The sequence below is a fragment of the Pan paniscus genome, chromosome 13, assembly GCF_029289425.2.
Source record: "Pan paniscus chromosome 13, NHGRI_mPanPan1-v2.0_pri, whole genome shotgun sequence".
Taxonomy (NCBI): Eukaryota; Metazoa; Chordata; class Mammalia; order Primates; family Hominidae; genus Pan; species Pan paniscus.
The window spans coordinates 132,532,946-132,560,858 of record NC_073262.2 but is presented as its reverse complement, the minus strand read 5'-3'; the positions used below and the strand labels follow the sequence as shown (position 1 = coordinate 132,560,858).

Here is a 27,913-nt window from a genome sequence, read left to right as displayed (position 1 = left end):
GCTGGAGTGAAGTGGTATGATGTCAGCTCACTGCAACCTCTGCCCCACCACCTGGGTTCAAGTGATTCTCCTGCCTCAGTCTCCCGAGTAGCTAGAATTATAGGACTCTACCGCCACGCCCGGCTAATTTTTGTATTTTTAGTAGAGGTTTCGCCATGTTGGCAAGGCTGCTCTCGAACTCCTGACCTCAGGTGATCCACCCGCCTCGTCCTCCCAAATGGATTACAGGCGTGAGCCACCGTGCCCAGCCTCTAATACACAATCTTCGATGCAAACTCAATTTTTTTCTTTTTTTGGGACGGAATCTCGCTCTGTTGCCCACCCAGGCTGGAGCGCAATGGCGCAATCTCAGCTCACTGCAACCTCCAACTCTTGGTTTCAAGCGATTCTTCTACCTCAGCCTCCTGAGTAGCTGGGATTACAGGCGTGCATCACCACGCCCGGCTAATTTTTAGTTTTTATTAGAGATGGGGTTTCACCATGTTTGTCAGGCTGGTCTCGAACTCCAGACCTCGTGATCCACCTGGCTCGGCCTCCCAAAGTGCTGGGATTACAGGCATAAGCCACTGCGCCCGGCTATGCAAACTCAACTTTTCTGTAAGAAAAGAAAAGAAAAAAACAAAACTCCAGTGCTTTTTCCAGTATAAAACACCACTTTCTTTTCTTTTCTTTTTTTTTTTTTTTTTTGAGACGGAGCCTTGCTGTGTTGCCCAGGCTGGAGTGCAGTGGTGCGATCTCGGCTCACTGCAACCTCCATCTCTCAGGTTCAAGCGATTCTCCTGCTTCAGCCTCCTGAGTAGCTGGGATTACAAGTGCGCCACCATGTCCAGCTAATTTTTTTTTTGAGACAAAGTTTCACTCTTCTTGCCTAGGCTGGAGTGCAATGGCGTGACCTTGGCTCACTGCAATCTCCAACTCCCGGGTTCAAGTGATTCTCCTGCCTCGGCCCTCTGAGTAGCTGGGATTACAGGCACCCATCACTACACCAGGCTAATTTTGTACTTTTAGTAGAGACTGGGTTTCTCCATGTTGGTCAGGCTGGTCTCGAACTCCTGACCTTAGGTGATCCACCCGCGTCAGCCTCCTAAAGTGCTGGGATAACAGGCGTAAGCCACCGTGCCGGGCCCTGGCTAATTTTTGTATTTTTAGTGGAGACGGGGTTTCACCATGTTGGTCAGGCTGGTCTCGAACTCCTGACTTCGTGATCCGCCCACCTCGTCCTCCTAAAGTGCTGGGATTACAGGTGTGACCACTGCGCCCAGCCTAAAACACTACTTTCTTAGCTGGGCATGGTGGAACGGGCCTGTAGTCTCTGCTATTTTCAGGGGGCTAAAGTGGGTGGATTGCTTGAGCATGGGAGTTGGAGGCTGCAGTGAGCTATGATTGCACCACTGCACTCCAGCTTAGGTGACAGATCAAGACCCTGTCTAAAAAAAAAAAAAAAATTATATACACATATACAAGCAAAAAACAAAAACAAAACAAAACAAAACACTACTTTCATGTGAAACAGCATTATATTTTATTTTTTTGAGACCGAAGTCTCACTCTGTCGCCCAGGCCAGAGTGCAATGGCACGATCTTGGCTCACTGCACCTTCCACCTCCCAGGTTCAAGCGATTCTGCTGCCTCAGCCTCCAGAGTAGCTGGGATTACAGGCATGCGCTACCACACCCAGCTCATTTTTGTATTTTTAGTAGAGACGGGGTTTCACCATGCTGGCCAGGCTGGTCTCGAACCCCTGATCTCTTGATCCGCCTGCCTTGGCCTCCTAAAATGCTGGGATTACAGGTGTGAGCCAACATGCCGGTCGTGAAACATCATTTTAGAGTTGGGATAAAGCTTAGTGATCTCTTAGACTAGTAACCTTCTTATGCTGATGAGGCAAACAGGGCTCAGACAAATTAAGTGCCTTGCCCCAGGTCAAGAGCTTGCAGACTGCAGGAGGAATGAAAGGATCCGTGACTCAGTGACTTCCAATTAAGTGCTCTACTGCCCCATATAATTATGAAGCAAATCTGTGTCACTGTAGGGTGAGACCAAATTAACTGCCCAGATTGAGCAGGCACTCACAGGTACCAAGTGAACAATTTACCTGGGAAAAGGTGATACTGGAACTATGTCCAGCTGTCATGTGATTTTGAAATGAGGATTTAGGAGCCACTTGACTAGACTAACTAAACAGTGAATACTGTTATTTTTAAGAGTTTAATCACCTTACTTGGATCATGCCATCCCTCTCCTCAGAAAAGTGCCATATGCCACTTAAAAAAATTAAAAGAAATTAAAAATTTCTGACTAAAAGGGATTTCACAACTTAAATTGGGCAGATCCTGGAGTGTCACAAGACACAATGATTGGGAATCATTTTTCTGAAGTGTGTCAAACATGAGGAACAGAAGAATAATGCAGTTTATTATTATAAACACCTGGCCTAACCTGTAGGGCAGGGAAGGGAATGTTTGCGCACTTGCTGCCATCAGGAGGAACAGTGAGGGGGTAAATGACAGCAGGAGGGAAAACCACAGCACACCTCGAGGAGGGCTCCAGCACAGCTGAGCTGGGCTGAGGTTCTCAGGTGCAGTGGCGAAGGGGTAAAGCATCTCTCTTTTGTTTTTGTTTTGAGACGGCATCTCACTGTCGCCCAGGCTTGAGTGCAGTGGCGCAATCGTGGTGCACTGCAACTGTTGCCTCCCAAGTTCAAGCAATTCTCCTGCCTCAGCCTCCTGAGTAGCTGGGATTACAGGCGCCCACCACCATACCCAGATAATTTTTGTATTTTTAGTAAAGACGGGGTTTCACCACGTTGGCTAGGCTGGTCTCGACCTCCCGACCTCAGGTGATCTGCCCACCTTGACCTCTCAAAGTGCTGGGATTACAGGCGTGAGTCACCGTGCCCAGCCTAAAGCATCTCTCTTAAGGGAAGAGGGAAGAATAAGGGACTTTGAAAGAAAAACAAAAAGACAGCTGAAAAGAGGAGTGTAAATCAACACAAACAACAGAGATGAGCAAAGTAATTATTTTTCTGTAAGATACAGGGTCTCATTCTGTTCAGTGGAGTGCACTGGCACGATCATGGCTCACTGCAGCCTCAAACACCTAGGTTCAAGCGATCCTCCCGCCTCAGCCTCCTGAGTAGCTGGGACTACAGGCTCATGTCACCATGCACAGCTAATTATTTATTTTTAAAAATAGAGAAGGGGTCTTGCTATGTTGGCCAGGTTGGTCTTGAATTCCTGGCCTCGAGTGATCTTTCTGCCTAGGTCTCCCAACGTGCTAGGATTACCTGTGTGAGCCACCACGCCTGGATAATTTTTAGATTTTTTTGTAGAGATGAGACCTCGCTATGATGACCAGGCTGTGGAAATAAATAAGCACAAGTATGATACTGACTTTTGGAATTTAAAAGGAGCAGCAGTAGTTCTTTCTGTGTGGAAACATTTTGGCTGTGGACGGTGGTCAGTGGGCAGAATGGGCATGATAGCTTAGAAGTCTGCAAAAAAATTCTTTCTTTTTTTGAGACAAAGTCTTACTCTGTTGCACAAGCTGGAGGGCAGTGGCGTGATCTCCGCTCACTGCAACCTCCACCTCCTGGGTTCAAGCAATTCTCCTGCCTCAGCCTCCCGAGTAGCTGGGACTACAGGCATGCGCCACCATTCCCAGCTAATTTTTTTGTATTTTTAGTAGAATGTTGGCCAGGCTGGTCTTGAACTCCTGACCTCGTGATCCATCTGCTTCATCCTCTCAAAGTGCTGGGATTACAGGCATGAGCCACCGCGCCTGGCTGTGTCTTTCTTTTTCTTTTTTTTTTGAAACAGAGTCTTGCTCTGTTGCCCAGGCTGGAGTGCAGTGTCCTGATCTCAGCTCACTGCAAGCTTCGCCTCCCAGGTTCAAGCCATTCTCCTGCCTCAGCCTCCCCAGTAGCTGGGACTATAGGCGCCCGCCCCCACGCCTGGCTAATTTTTCTATTTTTTTTTAGTAGAGACGGGGTTTCACCATGTTGGCCGGGATGGTCTTGATCTCCTGACCTTGTGATCTGCCTGCCTCAGGCTCCCAAAGTTCTGGGATTACAGGCGTGAGCTACCATACCCAGCTCCTTTAGTTTCTCAAAAGTAATTATTACTTATATTAAAGAGAAAAAGAGGCCGGGTGCAGTGGCTCACGCCTGTAATCCCAGCACTTTGGGAGGTTGAGGCGGGCGGATTACTTGAGGTCAGGAGTTCGAGACCAGTCTGGCAAACATGGTGAAACCCCATCTCTAATAAAAATACAAAAATTAGCCAGGCGGGGTGGTACATGCCTTTAGTCCCAGCTACTTGGGAGGCAGTGAGCCAAGATCATGCCACTGCACTCCAGCCTGGGTGACAGAGCGAGACTCTGTCTCAGAAAAGAAAAGAAAAAAAAAAAATTAAAAGAAAAAAAGGTCAGAAGTTTCTAGACACTAAATCCCCCTTAAGGATGGGTACAGAAATTCATGCTTGTAATCCCAGCACTTTGGGACACAGAGGCGCAAGGATTGCTTGAGCCCAGGAGTTTGAGGCTGCAGTGAGCTGACTGCACCACTACACACCAGCCTGGGGGACAGAATGAGATTCTGCCTCTAAAACAAACAAAAACACCAAAAATCCTCCTTAAAATTTTGCAAGCAAAATTGCAAAATTAATCATTAATCAATTTGCACTCTAAAACTGTAGAATTAGAATTATTTTCCTTCCACAAAAACAGCAGGAGTTTGGGACACAGCTATCAAAGCTATTCAATATTCAATATTCAATATTCAGCCTCAATATTCAATGAGGGAGGTAGGTGAAAGGTGATGCTGGCCCAATAGGGGGAATACAGGCAGGACGCCACCTCAAAGTAACAGTTATCCATTTACACTTTCATTTTAAATCTTTATTGCTTTTCTCTGATTATAAAAATAAATGCTCATGGTAGAAAATTCAGATCTTCCAGAAATATGAATGCGGAGAGTAAAAATCTGTAACTCTTAAGAGTGCATCATTCCAGCTTTTTCTTTTAAGAATTATTTAAAACCTCACTAACATTTATTTAAAACACTTTTTTAAAAAAGTAGGATATGCTATGTTTAATCCAGCAACTTGCTTTTCTTGCTAAAGATTTTATTTGGTCTACTGAGTAAACACAGATCCACCGCATTGTTTTTGAAAAGTTGGATAGTATTCTATGGCATGAATGAATCACAGTTTAACCACATTTCCTCTCATGGAAAAATGTTTTTACAATTATTGACTTTGGTGAATAATCTCGCTCACATATCCTTGTGCACATGTGATAGCATTTTTGGATATCCAAATCCTAGAAATGGATTTGCTGGGTCAAAGGGTGTGTGCATTAACATTTTTATTAGACTGCATTTACATTTTAAATCTTCAAAATTGGTCTGCAGTATGAAATGGCACTAGCTCAATTTTTTGTTGTCTCTCACCCAGCCATCACCAAGTCTAGTTTAATTCTTTTGTCAGAAGTCATTGAGATGACAGCTTCCTGTCACAGGCTGGCATGCAACCTCAGGTGTTTTCAGTCTTTAGTGCCACAACTCTAATGCACTTCAAAAATAATTGCCATTTTTTTTAGAGGGGTGAGCTTTTTCATTTTTTTTTTTTTCAAATGACACTAGCTTCATATATCTTTTTGGAGCTTTGGATAGGATTTAGAAAAAGAGATAAAACAAGACGAATCTATCGCCCAATTCTTCCTTCTTTCATCTGCTGGAGTTAACTATAACATATTGGTGCTCTTCGGACAACCACCTGGGTTATTGGCTGCAAGAGGCTGTATCTGCCAGTTCCCATCTACTTAGCATACCATTATTCTCTTTCTAACACTTTTCCAGTATTTGTCACATTAAACCTAAGTTAACTGTTCTGGCCACCTAAGCAACACTTCCATTTTGAGAGGACAAAGAAGACAACATTTCAAGAGTACAATACTGGTAACAGTACCCTCCTGGACCACTTAGAATAAAGTGATTTTTTGCTTCTTCTAAACTCATAGATTTTAAAACACCTGCACTCATTAACTTGCCAATTGGTCATGAACTTCCTTTGGAGTTAAAAAAAATACAAGATATAAAAGATTAGTCATTAAAGTGTTTTTACAAATCAAATACTAGCTACATTCTCCCCACTATAAATAGGAATATATATGTGTCATGAAAGTAGGAACTAAATAATATTCAAGATTCTTTCTAGCCCTGGCCAGGTTTGGTGTCTCACCCCTGTAATCCCAGAACTTTGGGAGGCCAAGGCGGGCAGATCACTTGAGGCCAGGAGTTCAAGATCAGCCTGGCCAACATGGTGAAACCCCATCCCTACTAAAAATACAAAAATTAGCTGGGCATGGTGGCGGGTGCCTGTAATCCCAGGTACTCGGGAGGCTGAGGCAGGAAAATCACTTCAACCCAGAAGGCGGAGGTTGCAGTGAGCCGAGATCGCCCCACTGCACTCCAGCCTGGATGACAGAGTGAGACTCTTGTTGCAAAAACAAAAAAAAAAAAACAAAGATCCTTTCCACCCCTAACACTTTATTAATCTACTGGTTTTCAAAGAATTAGAATCCAATATAAGAAAATATATGTAAACTACTAGAGCTAGAGTAAGAATAACAGTATTTTTTTTTTGTTTTTGAGATGGGGTCTCACTCTGTTGCCCAGTGGTGAGATCTCGGCTCACTGCAACCTTTGTCTCCTGGGTTCAAGTGATTCTCCTGCCTCAGCCTACCCAGTGGCTGGGATTACAGGCTCATGCTACCATGCCCAGCTAATTTTTTTATTTTTAGTAGAGACAGGGTTTTACCATGTTGGCCAGGCTGGTGTTGAATTCCTGACCTCAAGTGATCTACCCGTCAGGCTCCCAAAATGCTGGAATTACAGGTGTGAGCCACCACACCTGGCCAAGTAAATCTTATTTATTTATTTATTTATTTTAAAGACTGAGTCTTGCTTTGTTGCCCAGGCTCGAGAGCAGTGGTGTGATCTCAGCTCACTGCAACCTTTGCTTCCAGGGTTCAAGCGATTCTCCTGCCTCAGCCTCCTGAGTAGCTAGGACTACAGGCGTGCATCACCATGCCCAGCTAATTTTTTGTATTTTTAGTAGAGATGGGGTTTTGCCATGTTGGCCAGGCTGGTCTCGAGCTCGTGGCCTCAAGTGATCTGCCTGTGTCGGCCTCCCAAAGTGCTGAGATTACAGGCATGAGCTGTGCTCAGCACCCCCTTTTTGCTTTTTTTTTTTTTAAGAGAAGGGGTCTTGCTATGTTGCCCAGGCTGGTCTGAAACTCCTTAGTTCAAGCAATCCTCCCACCTGAGCCTCCCAAAATTCTGGGATTACAGGTTTGAGCCACTGTGCCCAACCCTTGAGTGAATCTTTGATTTAGAAAGCAGCGCACTATTTTTTCTAAAGCTGGAGATCATCATTATAAAGATCAGCTTCGCGAAACTAAACTGACCCCAAGCTGTAATCCGAAAGTTATTTATTTGAATAAAACCCCCCTCCCAAGACCCAAAACAACATGGTATCAAGCAGTAAAAGAGAAGTGCCTGTATAAGCATACAGTATATTTCAAATGTTACTATATAAACAAAGAAAATATTTATGTATAACATTTATATTCTGGACTATGTCAGTGGTGGTATGACACTAATGAGAGAAATATCTGCCCTCAAAGCCATGTCAAATGTGCAGTTATTTGGATTTAAGGCCAACGAAAAAGATGCAGTGAAAAAGAGACTAAAAAACAGAATCAGCATGAAAGAAGGATTCATCTAAATCTGGGGCATAATTTGGATAATATACAACATTAAAAAAATTAAGACAGGAGAAAGGGGAGGAAATGTACAAGAAATAATTTTAGAAAGTCATTCCAGAAAAAAAATCTATCTTATAAAACATATTTTAATGCTAGTCTTTTAGTACTTATTTATGTCAGGCCACCTCTTACTGGATGTTTAGTTTCCTGTGCTGAGACTCAGAAAAATTGTCTTGTGGTTAGAAAATAGCATATTCTCAAGGCAGTTGACTGAAAAGTATATTTTTTTGGCATGCCATTTTTTACAACAAATTTTACTTTAAAAAGAGGGTGAATTAATTAGCTTGGAGATTAACTCTCACTGGTAGAAGTGTAGTGGATTTATTCAGCATGCTTAAAAAAGAAAATGGATCAGAATTTAGGATTTTATATATATGTAACTGACAGAACCTGAGATAAAGGAGAGTTTTTCACTTGCAAAAAATAAAAAATAAATAAATAAATAATAAAAATAAAGAAAGAAAAGGAAAAATTAAGAACACTGAAGGGATGGTGGGAAAGATTTCTTAAAAAAGGGTAGTTAGGGCCGGGCGCGGTGGCTCACGCCTGTAATCCCAGGAGATAGAGACCATCCTGGCTAACACGGTGAAACCCCATCTCAACTAAAAATACAAAAAATTAGCCGGGCGTGGTGGCGGGCGCCTGTAATCCCAGCTACTGGGGAGGCTGAGGTAGGAGAATGGTGTGAACCCAGGAGGCGGAGCTTGCAGTGAGCCGAGATTGAGCCACTGCACTCCAGCCTGGGCGACAGTGCGAGACGCTGCCTCAAAGAAAAAAAAAAAAAAGAGTAGTTAGAGGAAGGCATGCGCCTAAGTTAGACTTGAGAGCAAAGTCTGAAGAACACCAACAACAGAATTATTCTTTAGGAAGCCGAATGCCAGGAGCACTCCTAAGGATAATTTACTAAAATAAAAAGGTAACAAGATACTCAGCCTGGTGAGGCTTACGAATGAGAGAAATGAAGCATACTTGTAAAACACCAGACCTTCAGGGGAAAGAAAATGCAAAAAAAGACAAATTTTTAAAGGCTGTAAAAATTAAAACATTCTAACTTACTTGAGGTAGATAAAAATAGAAAATCATGTAAGATTAGAACAGATTATATTTTTGACCACTCATGTTAGGAGGTGAAGAAATGTTAGGATCATAAATCTTAAAGCCAGCCAGGCTTGGTGGCTGAAGTCTATAATCCTAGCAATTTGGGAGGCCGAGGCAGCTGGATCACCTGAGGTCAGGAGTTGGAGACCACTCTGGCCAACATGGCGAAACCCCGTCTCTACTAAAAATACAAAAATTAGCTGGGTGTGGTGGCGCACGCCTGTAATCCCAGCTACTCGGGGGGCTGAGGCAGGAGAATCGCTTGAACCCAGGAGATGCGGAGGTTGCAGTGAGTTGAGATCGCGCCACTGCACTCCAGCCTGGGCAACAGAGGGAGACTCCCTCTCGATAAATAAACAAACAAACAAATCTTAAAACAAATGGAAAAATCAATAATCCGTTTAAAAAATGTACAAGGCCGGGCGCGGTGGCTCACGCCTGTAATCCCAGCACTTTGGGAGGCCGAGGCAGGCGGATCACGAGATCAAGAGATCGAGACCATCCTGGCCAACATGGTGAAACGAGGTCGCAGTGAGCCGAGATCGCGCCACTGCACTCCAGCCTGGCGACAGAGCGAGACTCCGTCTCAAAAAAAAAAAAAAAAAAAAAAACCAAAAAAAAGTACAGAAAAGGATGCCTTTCAGTATTTCATACATCACTAAATGTGCAAACCCCCCTAAAAACAGTTTAATTAAAAATTTGAGGCTGACTCTGGGCCCACTGCCTATGAATTAGCCCTGCTCCGCAAGGAGCAGTACTGTTTTAAAAAAATTTTTTTTTGGACAGGCTGATTTTACATTTGTAATATTTCTAAATCTTAAATTAAAAAATATATATTAACATTTATATTTTAAAAGATGCTTTCAAAAATATAAAAAAATTAACTCATTAACTATTTTGTTTAAGGACTCCTGGAAAAACTGAGGGAATGATCAATATGCACACCAAAACAAATATATACAAACTTCTAAATTTCATTTTATAGGAATAGTATCTATTGAAAGGGCAGGGTGCATGAATAACTCAGTGACAGGCGTAAACTCAGCCAGGATTAGAAACGTCTTCCCAATGGAGGCCCCGCTCAAGTTGAGAATTTCATGGACACAGTAAATCGTCCAAAAGCCCACCTTCAATAACCAAAGTAGGCATAAAAATAGGCCGATGGTTACTTTGGAGATAATATAATCTTCGGTCTCATTGTTGTGGAGCAGATGTCATTATGGGTGGGGCTGAAGCGCAGAGCAGCTGAAACATTTTTATACCACCACCCGCACACTTTCAATGGGATAGAAGGGACTCCAAAAGGTAAGAGCTCCCATTCGTCAGTTGCTACTAGAAATAACTAAGTTTTGATGTGGCCGTGGCACGCGTAAAGGCCACAAAGAGATTTATAAAATTCTCCATGATTAATTCCTATCCTGGAAAAGAGGCAATCTCCTTTTCCCCTCCCTAGCCGGCTCCTCCTTGGGACACTTGGCTGAGTCGTTCTTTCCCTCCTTCTCACGCTGTGGTGAGGCCGCACGCAAGCCGGAGACGCCCGTTTTCCTCTTCGCGCGGAGGAAACTCTACGGGTAAGAAGCCGGGGTGGCGGGAAAGGAGCACGCGGCACCGCGGGGAGGCAGAGAAGGCTTGCCAGGGACTAGCCGGGCTCGGGGAGAGCAGGGACACGCGGGCCGCCGGACCGAGGAGGCCGAGGTGACGAGGAAAATCTCCCGGCGCGGAGCCGAGACTGGGCGCTTCCGGCGGGCTACGGTTGCTCTTGGCCTAGCACAGCCTGCGTCCCGGGCCCCAACCGGGCCAGGTAGGGAGTTAGGAGAGAGGGTAAACCGCGGCTCGCACTTGCCTGAGACCGGGTGACCAGTAACTGGTAATAGTCTTTGCTAGGCGGCGGGCCTTGTCCTACAGTTTCAAAGAGAGTCTCCGGCAGCCACGACGCCATCTTGGGACGCCACCGCCGTCGCTAAGACAACCAGGAAGGGGCGGGGCTTGGTTGGGGTCAAGGGGCCAAAACCCTAGTTTAAATTGAACCACGCTTATGAGCTGGCAGAAGGATTTCTAACTTGGGGCGATCGTCCCCTCTTCCAAGGGTCTTAGGGAACCCTGATCCGTGAAATTTCCAGCTCCAGGTCCCGGGTGACCCGAAGGGGAATTAGTTCCTGCTACCACGGAGGGGAGGGGGTGACCCCGGCGGAGGGATACCAAGTAGATCTCCACAGTCCCCTTCCTGGTCCCTCGAAGGGATCGGGCGGAGATCGGAGGCTGCTGAGAGAGTCGAGCCGGGAGGCGTGGGAGGGAGGGGCGATGTGATGGGCCGCCAGTAGGCAGCGGGGCCGGTCCCGCGGACGAGCCCGTAACCGGAGCCCGAGGGCAAAGTAGTTCCCCGAGGGTGTCAGAGCAGGCGGGGAGGGAGGCGGCACGGGCGGAGGCGCACGCCGGGCGCGGTGCTGCGGCTCAGCTGATAATTGAAGGAACCCGGAGCCGCCGCCGCCGCCGCCGCCGCTGGGGGGGGTGGGGGGAGCTAGTGGAAGTTACTGCCGCGCCACCGAGTCCGGACCGGAGACTTTGGGGCCTAACTAGGTAATTGGGGCGCAGCTCCGGGCGGCGGGGGCAAGCCTTGGGGGAGGGGGCCAGCTGAGGGGTTGGGGGGGCGGGGGGAGGAGCTGGAACAGAAAGTCCCAGGAAGCCCGGTTGTGTCATCGCCGCGATTCGGCCCCCGCTTGGCCTGCTCCCGGCGCCGGCGGCGGCGGGGCCGCGGAAGGACCGGGCCGGGGGTGGACGGGAGAGACGCTCGAGGGCGGCCGCGGCCGGAGGGACCGGGGCCTGGCGGGAGGTAGGGGTCGCTGGGTCCCTCCTCCGGCTTCCCGCAATGAGGAGGGCCTTTCACAGAACCGGGGTAAGGCTTGCGGGTGTTGGGGAGCTCGGCGGGGACCAAGGGGGGCCGGAAGTGGGCTTTGGAGCTTGGAGGGTGTCTGGGAAGAGAGAAAGTGGGGGGCCGGAAGTGCAGGTGGGGGGTGTGAAGACGGCAAGGGTTCCCCGGAAATGGGACGAGGGGCCCGGAAATCGGGAAAGGGGAGGCTCCGGGGCCGTGGACGGCCCGGAAATGGAAACTAGGAAGCAGCTCCAGTGACAACAGTTGTGGGAAGCGAGGGTCAGAGGAGGGAGAGGCCAGAGAGACTTTAGACCGCAGTAAGGGGTTTCCTGCCCAGGGGGACGGCGAGGGACGGTTGAGGGAGGGCGAGCCCGGAGACGGGGTCTGCGCGGGGCAGTTTTTTAAGCCGTGGGAAGTTGAGGCTGAGGGAGGATGATGACGAGGGGGGCATGCAGGGAGGCCTAAAGAAGCCGAGAAACTTGACTGAGAGGAATAGAGTATCCTTTTAAATAGATCAGAATGGAAATTGGTGGTAGGTGGGTTTAACTAGGACTTGGGGGAGGGAGGTGGGCCAATTGTCACCCCAATCGTATTAGCATTCAGAACGAGTCAGGCGATTAATTTATTTATATGTGGATTACATAAAACCTATTATTTACAACGTTTGTCCATCAGTTCAGCCCCTCTGCTTCCTTCTCCATAGTGAGTGGGTTTCTAGTACAGGAACAAGTTAGAGGGGAGTTCGAATAACGAAGGTAGTAAAACCTCAAATCCTGTCTTCCTCGGCGTCTCTCCCTTCCTCAGAATAAGAAATCCTTCATTTCCTAGACGGAAAAATGCGGAAAAACATAAAAACACATGTAAATCGGGGGGAAATCACACTTTGAACTCCTGGTGGGGGACAGGAGGGAATTGGTTACCTTACGTGGTGAGGAGAGAACGGAAGGGGCAGCTTCCAAACCCTTAAGACAGATGTTGTGTTTTTTTGATAATGCTGTTTTACTTTGTCTGGGAGAGGTTTAGCCTAAGCATCGAGTCTGGTGGTGGGCATAGTTTAATTGCTTCTTTAGTTAATTGGGGGAGGGAATGTGTCTGTGTGTAAAGGTTGGGCCGGTGCGGGGGGGGCGGGTACGGTTAATAGCGCAGTGAATCCGTTCTAAGTGGACGTCTTAACTGCTCTCCTGCTGTCTCCTTTCCTAGTCGCGGTCCTCGATCTTGCCTGGGCTGCCAGATCACCCGATCTCCGGGCTTTACTCCGTTTTGTAGGCCCTTTAGTGATGTGTTTAACTTTATGTTCCTCTCGAGAGTCTCATTTGGTATTTTTGGCATTTCATTTTTTAAAGACCTAGCAAGTTGAGTCTCAGAGTCTCCTCTTTAAAAACAAAACAAAAAATACGGGGTAGAAAGTTGAAAGAGCTATTGAGTGGGGTAAAACGACGCTCAGAACAAAGGTCCTAGTTGTGTTAGAAAAAAAGGCAAGAGGCCTGTATATGAGGCCTGTGTGTGTCGCATTTACACCCCGGGGGGGTTGAGGAATGGAATTAGCAGAGGTTTAGAGACAGTAAATTGTAGAGGATTTTATTGAGGCTGATTTTCATATTTACCACATGCAAAGTGATCAATATTAAGTGTAAGTTTTAAAGTATACAGAATTTCTAATTCTTTCTTTTGACACTTCCTGCTGTGTGTTCAGCCCCAGAAATGATGAACTGCTGCGACTATCTTTGTGAGATTGAGGGAGTTTTTATTTCATTTATTTTAAGCTTAAGAGTACATAATATGATTGGGGTTTGTGGGCTTTGTACGTGTCTGCCTTTCTATGAATGTGCCAATATCCATAAGAATTGGAAAACTGTAATTAAGATTATCATTGTTTCCATTCATTCCCCAGTTTTTCTGGAGTGTGAGCAGTTTTTAAGTCTGTTCAGCTGACATTTATACTACTTAGTTTGAGTCTATGAACAGGCTTTCTTTTTCTTTTTTTTTTCATTTACTTTCAAAAAGTTTGAGAAGAATTTTGGCAGTTAGGTTCCAGAAGGTGCTAAACTAAAGTAGTTACATTTAAAAAACGAATGGGATGCTAGGTAGATCACGGTAAAATCAGTACTTTCACCTGGCAAAGTAAATTTGTAGTAATGTATGATTCCATGTATGATTCCTTTCCCATTGTAACTTTTTTTTTTTTTTTAAAGCAGAATCTTGCTCTGTCGCCTAGGCTGGAGTGCAGTGGTGCAGTGTAGGCTTAATGCAACCTCTGCCTCCTGGTTCAAGCGATTCTCCTGCCTCAGCCTCCTGAGTAGCTGGGATTACAGGCACGCGGCACCACTCCTGGCTAATTTTTGCATTTTTAGTAGAGACAGAGTTTCACCATGTTGGCCAGGCTGGTCTCGAACTCCCGACCTCTCAGGTGATCCGCCCGCCTTGGTCACCCAAAGTGCTGGGATTGCAGGGGAGAGCCACCACGCCGGCCCCAGTGTAACTTTTAAGATTATTGTATTTATGTTATCTAGACAAGGTTTTAATATCCTGCTTTATTTTAAGGTTTTCATCTTAGCAAGGAAAACATCACTGGCTTGGAAATTCACACACTACCAGTTAGTAGCTTTGTGACCTTGAGCTAGTCACTTAACCTATCTGGTCTTCATTTATTTTATCTGTAAAATGGGAGTGGGTAATCTCTATTTTACCTCACTGGGTGGTTGTGAGACCCAACAGATGTAATGACTGAAAAAAAACAACATGCTAAATAAATTAATTTTAGAAAATTACATTAGCTGTTTTGAGGTCATTTTTAAAAGATACAGCTTCTCATTAGTCGTGGTGGTCCATGGGGCAGGGGAGAATTAATGTAAACTAGGTTGAAGGTACAGAGTTATAGAACTTCATAATTTGAAATTGCTGCTTAATTGGTAGTAGAATTTGGGTCTCATTTTTGTCTTTTTAAAGTTACCTTCTTTTTTTGGTATCAGCATGCCAGATACTTGTTTGCCATACATTCTACTGAAAAAACTTGTTAATATGTTTAAAGAAACTTCAAATTCGTTTACGTTTTTTATTGACAAAGTACCTGTTCTGGTTTGTGACTCTAATGAAATTGACTTAATGTAAGAGATTACAATTAGGGAATAATGCTTCTGAATCTTGGTCACTGTTTTCTTTACAGAACCTAGGGAACTTTCTCCCCTTTTAAGTGGATGGGTAGGGATCTTTTTGAGCAAATGTGATACCAGTTGCTCCTTTATTTTTTTGTTTGCTATTTGATGGACTCAAGTCAAAACAGCAACCTACTTGGTTTTTTAATCTTCACTGAAATCATTCCTTGCAATTGCCTGTTTGACATGGACTTTTCCCTCATTTAAATCAAGCAAGCAACCACTATGTACAGAAAAACATAGAAGATAAAGGATGTAAAGAACAACTTACAACTCATCTCTTCAGATCACTTCCTCGAACAAGTTTCTATCTGTGATCTTTGTATTTCTGATTAACTGTACTTGCTTCGTTTCTGCATTACAGTATTGCACTTGTTAACATGTGTTGCTTTTGTTTCCCTGATTGGATTGTAGGCTTCCTGAGGGCAAGGATGATTTCATGTCAATGTGGTATGTGTGAAGGTATACTAATAAACCTGATTGGTCTGGGTGAGGTGGCACTGGAGGTGAGGAGGTGGGAGGATCGCTTGAGGCTAGGAGTTGTAGCCCAGGCAACATAGTGAGACTGTCTCCACAAAAAAGAAAAAAAAAGTTAGCTGGGCATGGTGGCACGCATCAGTAGTTCTAGGCAACTTTGGAGGCTGAAGCGGAAGTATTGCTTGAACCCAGAGATTTGAAGTTAATAGTTATGATCATGCCACTGGACTCCAACCTGCTTGGAAGGGTTCTTTGACCCCAGCAGATTCTTCAGAATGCTTTCTCTTGGTTGGTTCAGTGATCAGGGCCTCTTCACATCTCCCCTGACTAATGTGCCATTAGAGTGCCTGGATGGATATCAACTGTCACTGCCATGTTTTAGTGTTAAGCCAGTGGATTATTCTGTGCCACTTTTTTCATAGGCCAAGCTTTAGTTAATAAGGCCAAGCCTGAGGAGAGTCCAGGCCAGATAGGGTGGAAGAGTAAAAATCTGGTGGATATTACAGAATAAATATAATTTTTAGATTGTTGTATATAATCTTAGTGCTTGGTAATTTTTTTTTTTTTTTTTTGAGACAGAGTCTCACTCTGTTGCCCAGGGTGGAGTGCAATGGTGCGATCTTGGCTCACTGCAGGCTCCGCCTCCAGGGTTCATGCCATTCTCTTGCCTCAGCCTCCCGAGTAGCTGGGACTACAGGTGCCCGCCACCACGCCCAGCTAATTTTTTTGTATTTTTAGTAGAGACGGGGTTTCACCTTGTTAGCCAGGATGGTCTTGATTTCCTGACCTCGTGATCCACCCGCCTTGGACTCCCAAAGTGCTGGGATTATGGGCATGAGCCACCGCGCCCGGACAGTGCTTGGTAATTCTTAACGTGTAGTGTAATGTAAGCTTTACTTGTGTATTTTCTTTTGGTACTTGTGTATCATTTCAGCAGCTGTGTTACAGACTTGAAGACATAACCTCAAAGCAGTTGTTCTCTACCTCTCTGCTGGGTTTCTCTGTGCATAATGGATGCTTGCTGTTATTTGTAATAAATAGATAAGTATACCGATGCTAGACCTGTCCCTTGATTTTTCTTTCTTTTTTTTTTTAAGTAAAATTTAACTCTGCTAATGTCTTGGGTTTTTTAAAAATGTAGTTCTTTAATATCCTAACTTACTGATAGTTTTAGGTTATTGGCAAAAAGAGGTTTCCTAGACTGAAATAAGTCTGTTCAGTCATTTTTCTCTGAGGCCTTTTAGATTTTGGTTGTTTCTTGTGATTTCAGTGATTTCATTAAACTGAATTGGATAGAAGAAAAAGGAACTTACCCATTATTCAGGCTTACCTGCTTTGTCTTGAGAGTGCAGAAGCTATTGGCAGTAGTCAGTTTCATGGTTATACTTGTTCGTTTGTTGAGACAGAGTCTCACTTTTGTCACCCAGGCTGGAGTGCAGTGGTGCGATCTTGGCTCACTGCAACCTCCACCTTCCAGGTTCAAGTGATTCTCCTGCCTCAGCCTCCCAAATACTGGGATCACAGACGGGCACCTCCACACTCAGCTATCATGGTTATGCTTGATTTAAAAAGTCATTCAGATGGTCTAGAGTGAAAAATACCTGCTACTGTGTGTTTTCCTTAATAGCACTGTTCAAGTGATTATCTGATTTGAAGGCAAGACTTAGGTTCCAATCCTGGCTATGCACTTCCCATCTTTGTAACCTTGGGCAAATAATTTAACTTAGTACTTTGTGAGCTTCAAGTGCCTAATCTGAAAAATTTGATTATTACCACCTAATGTAGAGTCAGTTGTCATTTATATGCTAGACATTCTGTATTTAGATTAGGCTCCACAGATGAATTGGAACACAAGGCCCTTTCTCCACTTGTTTACAGTACTGTGGACCATTGCCTCATTTGTTAAAACTCTTTTAACTCGAACATACCTCTGTTATATGCATAGGTATCCTACTTGAAACATTTGACCCAGTGCCTCATGCCTGTAATTCCAGAACTTTGGGAGGCTGAGGCAGTAGGATCACTTGAGCCCAGGAGTTTGAGACTAGCCTGAGCAACTTAGTAGAGACCTTGTTGCTACTAAAAGTAAAAAATTAGCTGGGCATGGTGGCACATGCCTGTAGTCTCAGCTACCTGGGAGGCTGAGGTGAGAGGATTGCTTGAGCCTGGGAGATGGAAGCTGTGCTGAGCTGTAATTGTGCCACTGCACTCCAGCCTGGGTGACAGTGAGACCCTGTCTCAAAAAAATTTTTTTTTTTTTTTAGTATACAATAGTATTCCTTAGTTGATTATGAATTCTTTAAAGTCTTTAGTCCCCACCCTTCTTTTTTTAACTTTTATAAGGACACTAATCCCAAGTAGTGTCCCTTTTTATCTCTGCATCTAGCACAGTACCTGGCCCATGATAGGGATTAAGCGTTTGTTGACAGAATAAGTCTTGTGAAAATAAAATAAGATACTGTAAGTGGAAATATTTTGTAATGGCTTAATGTCCTATTTTTAAAATTTTGATTCTTATTTTGCATCGTTAATGCTAAAATGATTTTGAGACTTTTAGTCAGTATATATTTTGGAGACTGCAAGTTACTTTAAATCATACATTTTAAAAAGAATTAGGGCAAGCCATTTTGTTACTCTTTAATTGACCATTATGTGCATGTAATAGTTGATAAAGTACATTAAGGACCTAAATAAGTTTTTTTTTGAGATTGAGTTTCGCTGTGTTGTCCAGATTGGAGTGCAATGGCGCAATCTTGGCTCACTTGTAACCTCTGCCTCCCGGGTTCAAGCAATCCTCCTGCCTCAGCCTCCCGAGTAGCCGGGATACAGGTGCCTGCCACCACACCCAGCTAATTTTTTGTATTTTTGGTAGAGACAGGTTTCACTCTGTTGGCCAGGCTGGTCTTGAACTCCTGACCTCACGTGATACACCCGCCTTGGTCTCCCAAAGTGCTGGTATTACAAGAATGAACCACTGTGCCTGGCCAATATGTTTTAATGCAGTGCTAAATGATTAGTGTTTCCAATTTATAATAGTATACATCATTCTAGTTTATTCTGTTTGTTTCTTTTTAGAGAGCATGTACATATTTCTATAAATATAGTGTTATTACCCATACATGGATTTTTGAAGGCTATTTATAAGCCTAAGTGTCCATCAACAAGCCTTCAAGACTTGAAGTTACAGCATTTCAGTGTGTATTTTAATCAACTTGTTGGCTGTCATAACCAATGAGTTCTACCCTGACTTCAAAACTCCTACTCACTCTACCCGTGGGCAGTGCTCTGAATAAATAGATGTACCTTGTGCTGTGTTCTTAAGGTCAGATGAACTTAATTTAAAGATTTTATACTGGTAAACATGTGCGATGCCCTGGAAACCTAAAGTGAGTTTTCACAGTAGCCCATCTCTTGAAATTCTCTCTTCAGTTGTAATTTAAGCTACTTTGTGTCCTTAGAGAGCAGGTTCATAGAGATCATATGAATGTCCCCTACTTTTTTTGATTCTCAAAAACCAAGTGCTTCTAGTAGCCTTGTAAATAGGAAATATATGCAAATGCTGTCAACTTCTCGGACCCCAGTGTTTCGTAATTCTGTTTTACATCCTTGGCTGCAATCAGATTGAACTGTTTCTTCCTCTCTGAACACACCCAGCAACTTTTTAGCATTTTTGCTTTGGTTTTTTGTCTACTTGAATTGACACCCCCTCTCACATCTTGTATCTATTATTTTTATTATTATTTTTATTTTATGAGGCAGAGTTTTGCCTTGTCGCCCAGGCTGGAGTGCAGTGGTGCGATCTCGACTCACTGCAGCCTCCACCTCCACCTCCTTGGTTCAAGCGATTCCCTGCCTCAGCCTCCTGAGTAGCTGAGATTATAGACTGGTCTCCAACTCCTGACCTCAGGCAATCCACCCACCTCGGCTTCCCAAAGTGCTGGGATTACAAGTGTGAGCCACCGTGCCTGGCCTGTATCTCTTAGAAATGTATATACATACACTTAACTTTCTTCCAGTGACTCCTTTAAAATTTTTACTCCTTACTCTCCTATTCTCCTTCTGTAACGTATTTCAGGATGACTTTCACGTTCTGTCTTACATAATTAGTTGTTTACATTTTAACTTAACTGGGTTTTTGGCCTCTTCAAGGTAGAGATCTCATTCTTTTATCTTCACAGTGTCTGGCACAAGGCTTCCAACATAATGCATTGTACATGGTAGGTGTACGTGGTAGTGTGTTCTGGTGTGACACATTGGGAAACGATGTTGTGAAATAATATTAGCATCGTTTGCCATAATTTACTTGCTTGTTTTCATTTTTCAGGGGTTGGCAGCTGAGTGTAGAATATAAATTTTTCAAAATTAGGCTCATTAAAATCAGCTACTTAAGGAATTGTTAAGGCCCTAGAATATTTTAGTTAGTTGGTTACCCCAAATTTAGCATTTGGAGATGATGTTTATTAGTAGATGATGATTTATTTATCAATACATATTTATCAAGTGCTTACTATGTGCCACAATTGTGCTTGACAGAATATAAAAGGGACCTGAAACTTATTCCTTGTCTTCCAAGTTCTGTTATGTTTCATATAGTTGATATTTATCTTATTCCATCACAGCTTATTTGTCTAAAACTGTATATAGGAGTATCGTATTTAGCATAGAGAAATATTCTGTAAATATTCTAAATGTAGATTTTCTGCATTTAGAAAATCTGATATTAGAATGTAAATTAAGAAACATGAATTAGGGCATGATTTGTGGCTATACTAAATAAATTGTTGAAGCATCTTCATTTACAAATATTCAGCCAGGTGCTGTGGCTCATGCCTGTAATTCCAACCCCTAGGGAGGCTGAGGCAGGAGGATGATTTGAGCCCAGGAGTTCAGGACCAACCTAGGCAACACAGCAAGACATCATCTCTACTAAAAATAAAAAATTAGCCTGATGTGGTGGTGCACGCCTGTAGCCCCAGCTACTTGGGAGGATTGCTTGAACCCAGGAAGTTGAGGCTGCAGTGCGTCAAGATCATGCCACTGCACTCCAGTCTAGGCCACAGAGTGAGACTCTGTCTCAAAAAACAAAAACAAATACTCATCAGCAGCTAATGTGAGTGCATATCTGGTTCCATACAAGATCTGCCCTCTTAAAGGGTGCTGAAAAAGAAGAGATTTATAAAAGGAGATTCCTTATCTTGAAATGTACTTTGTTGTAGATGAGTTCAAACTTACGACAACAGCACACAACATCTAACATTGTGCATATTTGTTATTAAGTACAAGATCGAGTTTTATACAGTGGGTACTTGGAAGTTTAGAGAGGTTCAGTTCTGGGTTGAAGTTACTTAGGAAGACTATGAAGAGAGAGGGGCTTAAACTGGCCCTGATTGTTTGGAGGAAGATATAGAAGAATGGGGAGCTTAAAGGTGTAATTGTGGTGAGGATCTAATATTAAGGTAAATGGGCTCTCTGGAGTAGAGGGTCCATATATATGAAATAACAGGAAATTGGGCTGAGATTATTGAAGTTCTTAAATGGGAGATCACGGAATTAGATTTAACAGATTATGTTGAATGATTGTTGATCCCTGAATAGGTGATGTGAAAAAGGTGTACAAAAATATTTATGAATGAACTGAAAACAAAAATAAAAGTGCTTTTAGATGTCATTTTTTATGACAGTGCTTCCCTTTCTGATACTACATATAAAAGTTTTTGTATTAAGTTTTGGAGGAGATAGAAGTAGTGAAGGTAAAACTTACTTCTTGTTTTTCCCTGTTGTTTAAAATGTTAAATAAGCAGAAGCTGGTTTATTGTCTAAATGACTCACACCAGTCCTCTGTTGGACACAGAAGTCTTCCTTTAGTGGAAGCTATCAGTCATTTTGTCTCAGCACATTCAACTGTTGTTTGTTCAGATTTTTTGTAATTCAAAATACTTTTTGATACCTAATGCATGATTTTTTGTGAGTTGTCCTCAGTAATTTATAAGTCTTATATAGGGAAACTTTTGCTTAGCATTCAATACAGTGAAATTATGTTTAAAACAAAAGTGAATTGTGGCTTAAATAATTAAATACTTCTGGGTTTTTTTTTCTAGCCATTACTGACTCTGGGATAAATATGTAAATACTTTAAAAAAGTACAAATTAATATTACGTAGTTTAATCAAATTAAATATTCTAATGAAATATTCGCTTTGCACTCTGCATAGTAGAGTTGTTACCCCTTTAATTGTTTTTAAAATTTTATTTTGACACATAATATGTATGTATTTATGGGGCACTTAGTAATGTGTCAATACATACAATGTATAGTAGTCAGACCAGGGTAATGAGCATACCATCATCACAGACACTTATTATTTCTTTGTGTTGGGACATTCAATATCTTCCCTCTAGCTATTTGAAACTGTATATTAAACTATAGTCACCCTGCAGTGGAATAGAACAGGAGAACATACTCTTCCTATCTAGCATAGTTTTATATCCTTTAACAGATACCATTACTTTTATACAAGTATGTATACAGGATTTTAAAAATGAGAAGTTAGGTTATATGGTGGCTGAAGAGAAACTAAAAACAATTTTTTTCAGTGTTCTGATAGCTATGATATTTAGCTTTCTTTAGCAGCTTTTATTTCTGGTGTGTTCTTACAGACTTTCCTAATTGCAGTTTGGATTAATTTGATTCTTATGTAGAAAGCAGAGATGCTAGCTATGCAGATTTATGACTCAGAATTGTACCTGTTTGTAAAGTAAGGAAGGCTGTATTGTCCAACATTTTGTGGACTTTAGAATAAAAATATTCGTGAAGTCTGTCTGTTTTACTGCTGTAGCACAAGAGTGCCTATTTTTCTGTAAAACAGCCACCCAGCTTCATATATTTTTTCCTTTATAAGAAGCATGTATTTTCATTTCTTCCCACCTAGGGAAAGCAGCTTAGTCTCAAGGGAATTTGACCCTGCTCTCTACCCTTCCACCCCAGGTCCAAATGCATTTGTGCCCTTCCCCCAGTAGATGGCAACAAGTAGGCTGATGTTTAAGAAGATTCAGTAGTCTTAACTTTGTGATCAGACCTATTTGCTAATTATTTCTCAACTGTCGTTAGTAATGTTAGTGTTGATTTTCACATTCTGGCCTCAAAATCCTTTCAGAAAACTAGACTGTTAATTGCAGAGTTCATCTTTTTTACTCTACTCTTCATCCTGCCTTTTGAAAAGTGTTGCCTTTCCAGTTGCTGCTATGAACTAAGACTTGGGGTATTTCAGCCTTTGGTGTGGTGCTGTAAGATAATCTCCTTCTGCCTCTTCTAACCATCTAGTATTACTTTTCAGCTGCCTGTATATTAGGCCATGACATTTTTTCCAGGTATCTTGTCATTACAGAAAGTAAGGACTACTGAAAGGAATTACTGAAGAGCTAATACACCATCATTTTATATCTTCATTGTGGTACATGTTTTAATTGATACTCAGTTTATTTCTTGAATCATTTAAGGAATTGGTAAACTTATGTTTGCTGGAATACCAGAGTTTCTTTCTCTTCTATAAAATGGGTCTACTACCTAACTCATGTGTTTACTGATATTCAGCCATAGTGTTACGGTTTTGTTTCTTATTACTAAAAAAGAAAATGAAGGTGATTCATAATTACAGAGTTAACTTCTGAGAGTTTACTGTATCTCAAGAAACTTAGAACTTTTTCATGATTCCTGCTGAGTTTATTTAAATTTTTAATGCAATAGTAAAGGATTTGGGAAGTTTTCCATATTTCTTCAGACAGTTGTAAAGTTAGGAATGGCTTAATCTATCTATAGTTATTTTAAGGAGTGTAAAATCAAGGACTTAGTAAAACAACAGTTCTAAAAAAATTCTGGAATTGTTTCTATTTTAAGGGCTAGTATTAGAATCATGGCTCAAGGAAAGGAGTTATCTTGGTTTCAGCAACTGCTGCATTTAGCTCTTAAAGGTGTTGCTTGAATTGTATGTAGTAATACTCTCAAACCTAGAAAAGCAATCATTTAAGGCATGTCAGTGAAGTTACTCTAGCAGTGGATATGGAATTAATACATGTGAATTATGAGCAAATGGTATATATATATTTTTTGTTTTTAGAGTTGGGTGTCTCACTCTGTCACCCAGGCTGGAGCATAGTGGTACAATCATGTCTCACCATAGCCTTGAAAGCCCTTGGATCTTGTGATCCTCCTGCCTTCACCTCCTGAGTAGCTGAGACTACAGGCTCACACCACCATACCTTGCTACTTTGTTTTTTTTTTTGGTAAAGACAGAATCTTGGTTGCCCAGGCTGGTCCTGAACTCCTGGCCTCATGCAGTCCTCCTGCCTCAGCCTTCTAAAATGCTGGAATTATAGGCATGAGCCACTGTACCAGGCTTTTTTTTTTTTTTTTTTTAGACAAGGTCTCAATGCTGTCACCTAGGCTGGAGTCCAGTGGCACAGTCACTACTCACTGCAGCCTTAACCTCCTGGGCTCAAGTGATCTTCTCACCCTAACCTCTTGACTAGCTGGGACTACAGGTGTTCACAACCACATCCAGCTAATATTTTAATTTTTTTTTTTTTTTGTGGTGCCAGGGTGTCCCTATGTTGCCCAGGCTGGTCTCAAACTCGTAGGCTCAAGTGATCCTTCCACTGTGGCCTCCCAAAATGCCGAGATTACAGGCACGAGTCGCCACTCCTGGCCCTTATCAGGGTATAATAAGTATTTTTGAACACTTCTTATTTCAGGCCCTAGGCCAAGATTTAGGATTATAAAGATATATAAAATGTAGTCCTTGGCCTGGAGTTTACAGTCTTAAAGGGAGAGTGGTAAACTTGGACAAAACTAACATAAAATCTCTTTTTTTTTTTTTGAGACAGAGTCTCACTCTGTCACCCAGGCTGGAGTGCAGTGGCGTGATCTCAGCTCAGTGCAACCTCTGCCTCCCAGGTTCAGGTGATTCTCCTGCCTCAGCCTCCTCAGTAGCTGGGACCACAGGTATGTGCCACTGTGACTGGCTAATTTTTTTTATTTTTTGTAGAGGGGGTCTCACTATATTGCCCAGGTTGGTCTTGAACTCCTGGCCTCAAGTGATCTGCCCGCCTTGGCCTCCTAGAATGCTGGGATTACAGGCATGAGCCATCATGTCTGGCCACATAGCCTCCCAAAGTGCTGGGATTATAGGCGCGTAAGCCACCATGTCCGGCAGCATAAAATCTTTTTTTTTTTGAGACGGAGTCTCCCTCTGTCACCCAGGCTGGAGTGTAGTGGCGCAATCTCGGCTCACTGGAAGCTCTGCCTCCTGGGTTCATGCCATTCTCCTGCCTCAGCCTCTCCGAGTAGCTGGGACTACAGGCGCCCGCCACCACGCCCGGCTAATTTTTTGTATTTTTAATAGAGACGGGGTTTCACCATGGTCTTGATCTCCTGATCTTGTGATCCGCCTGCCTCGGCCTCCCAAAGTGCTGGGATTACAAGCGTGAGCCACCGCGCCCGGCCTAAAATCTCTTAAACTGAATTGTGAGACGTTACGCGGATGCTTCATAAGATGACCAACTGTTTGGAATAAAGAATATGGTAAAAATACTACCAAGATATTTCTCAGAATAGTTGCATTATTTGCATCTGTATATATTTGCCCACCTTGAATTCAGATTTAAATTCCTGGTTCCCTTTTTGATGTATCACTTTAAAAGGTATATAATATAGTCTAATGATCTAGGTCAGTCCACTGGTGTGGAAAATGAATGGGATAAGAATATTAAGAAAAGGCATTTTGAATAATATTAGCAACTAACCTGTGTTGAATCCTTCCCTTGGCTCAGGGCTGGGCCTGTGGTACTTTATATAGCTTAGCACAGTCTGCTGGTGGAGGATAATGTGATAATGTATGAATAATGATAAGTTTAGTGAAGTGGGTAAGAGCGAACACTGAGATTCAGTTTAAATCTAGGCTCCAACATTACTAGTTGAATAACCTTTTTTTTTTTTTGACACTAGTTCTCCCATCTGTAAAATGGGAGTAAAAATAGTATATATATCCTGATTGTTATGAGGATTAAATTAGTTAATATATGTAAAACATTTAAAACAATGCCTGGTATAGGATAAGTGCTTGCATTTGTAAGCTATTATTATTATTAATTTGTTATTTTTTTCTAGAGATAAGGTCTCTCTCTGTTGTTTAGACTGGAGTGCAATTGTGTGATCATATCTCACTGCAGCTTCGAACTTGTGGGGTCAAGTGGTCCTCTCGCCTTAGCTGCGGAGTAGCTAAGACTACAGACATGTGCCACCATGCCTGGTTAATTTTTTATTTATTGTAGAGATGAAATCTTGCCACGTTGCCCAGGCTGGTCTTGAACTCTTGGCCTCAAGCAATCTTCTTGCCTCAGCTTCCTCAGCATTGTAAGAATACTATTTTTAGTAACCATGCCTTTTGAGAGACAGTGTTTTTATTTTCCTTTCCTTTGCATCTGAAAAGACAGTTTTGAGAAGATGGATTTTTCTGATACTATCTTGGAATTATTTGAGTGGTAGAATTTTAGAGTTGAAATGAGATCATTGCGAGTGTTATGGACTCTGCAGCAAGATGAACTTGGGTTCTAGTTTTTCCTTGTTTGACCTTGAGCATGTTACTGTGTAAAATATAGAAAATACATACTTTTCAGGATTCTTTTCAGTTTTTAATGAGTAAATGAAGTTCTTACCTAGCACAGTGCCTGGTTCCCAGTTAAGTGATCAAATAGTATTTGTTTTATTGTAAATGTTAATAGTTCTCCTAAATGGTGCCTTATTTTCACAGTTGGTGGCAATGTATAAAGTTACAGTCAACAGTGTGTATTTATTTTTAAGATGTTATAATTTAGGTTTTGAGTAAATTTAATGGACAATTAAAATGGAATCTAAAAATTGAAAGGAAAAATAACCCTGACCCAGATTACACACTTAGAAAAGTTTTGTGGGGGGCTGTTTCTAAATTTGATTTAGGTTCAAGTGTTTTATCACTGCTAATTATAGTCTCTTTGACTACTTACAGTTTCAAATAAATAAGGTCAGTGTTAGCAGTGTGATATGGCATACATTTTTTGATGTCTTTATTTTGATATAGTCTCAGATTTATAAAAATCTTGCAAAAATAGTATAAGGAACATCCCATATTCCTCTTTACCTAGTTTCAAGGTCTTTTTTTAATTGCTAGAGGATAAATTTCTTATTTTTTTTCTTTTTTTTTTTTTTGTTTTGAGATGGAGTCTTACCGTGTTGCCCAGGTTGGAGTGCAGTGGTGTGATCTTAGCTCACTGCAACCTCTGCCTCCCAGGTTCAAGCAATTCTTCTGCCTCAGCCTCCCAAGTAGCTGGGACTACAGGTGCCCGCCACCATGCCCAGCTAATTTTTGTATTTTTAGTAGAGACAGGGTTTCACCATGTTGGCCAGGATGGTCTCGATCTCTTGACCTCATGATCCACCCGCCTCGGCCTCTTAAAGTGCTGGGATTACAGTTGTGAGCCACTGAGCCTGGCCTAATTTCTTTTTTTTTAATTAATGGAAGTCTTTTATTTATTTATTTATTTTTAGAAATAGATGTAAAACCTGATGAAGAAAGATTCATGCAGTAAACATGTTTCTTTTTTTTTTTTTTTTTTTTTTTGAGACAGTCTCACTCTGTCAGCCAGGTTGGAGTGCAGTGGCACCATCTCAAGCTCACTGCAACCTCCACCTCCCGGGCTCAAGCAGTTCTCCTGCCTCAGCCTCCAGAGTAGCTGGGATCACAGGCGTGTGCCACTATGCCCAGCTAATTTTTGTATTTTTAGTAGAGACAGGGTTTCACCATGTTAGCCAGGTTGGTTTCGAACTCCTGACCTCAGGTAATCTGCCCACCTCGGCCTCCCAAAGTGTTGGGATTACAGGCGTGAGCCACTGCGCCTGGCCATGAACATGTTTCTTTATGTGGTTCTTCAACAGTTACTATATAGGTGTTGATTTTTCAGAATGTTCTGAATGCACTGTAATGTTTTGTGCCTGAGTTGTGGCCATCATTAGTGAACATTGGTTTATTATACTTAGCCTTAAGGCCCTCATTGGCTATTGGATACTCCTAAATGGCCTGCTTTTTATAGAACTTAATTGCTTTGTGCAGTGCATGTGTTCTCTCCTTGCTCTGATTGGTGGGCGTCTTGGTGTTTAGGCACTGTGAGCTACACCCTCCTCCCCCAGCTTTTAATATGCATTGAGTTGCAAAACTACTTTCTAGACTTGTGTACCTTAAGTTCAGGCTAAAGGCTTGCATTATGTGGCTTTAAGACAGTGATAATTTTGGTAGCTCAAAGGTATTTTTAAAAGTATATTCGTTATTCTCAGCACTTTGTTACCTGAAGGGATCAATAATGCTTTTGTTGTTTTTGAAGATGGTTTAAACCTTTTGTGTCTGAAAACTGTTTTAAGAGACTGCAGAGAAGACAGTATAATAACTGAGGGCCTTATTCTACA

General features: G+C 42.5%; 2 protein-coding genes across 53 annotated transcripts in view; one reads left to right on the top strand and one right to left on the bottom strand.

The window, feature by feature from the left end:
• Nucleotides 1-11,050, bottom strand: part of FBXO36 (F-box protein 36) — a 133,703-nt gene extending 122,653 nt beyond the window's left edge. For 2 of the 3 annotated variants that reach the window (XM_055109190.2, XM_008975312.3), the window contains exon 1: nucleotides 10,769-11,050. In XM_055109190.2, the coding sequence (XP_054965165.1) occupies nucleotides 10,769-10,864 (96 nt within the window). In that variant the 5' untranslated portion in view covers nucleotides 10,865-11,050. The remainder of the gene's footprint in view (nucleotides 1-10,768) is intronic. The other variant, XM_003821846.5, reaches the window with a different exon arrangement.
• Nucleotides 11,051-11,321: 271 nt separating this feature from the next.
• TRIP12 (thyroid hormone receptor interactor 12) overlaps nucleotides 11,322-27,913 on the top strand; it is a 161,457-nt gene continuing 144,865 nt past the window's right edge. For 21 of the 50 annotated variants that reach the window (XM_055109189.1, XM_055109188.1, XM_055109185.1 and 18 more), the window contains exon 1: nucleotides 11,357-11,502. The gene's annotated coding sequence lies outside the window, so the exon portion shown is untranslated. Of the gene's footprint in view, nucleotides 11,503-11,592; nucleotides 12,112-24,299; nucleotides 24,422-27,913 lie in introns of those variants that run through there. The other 29 variants (XM_055109187.2, XM_055109175.2, XM_057301526.2 and 26 more) reach the window with 12 other exon arrangements.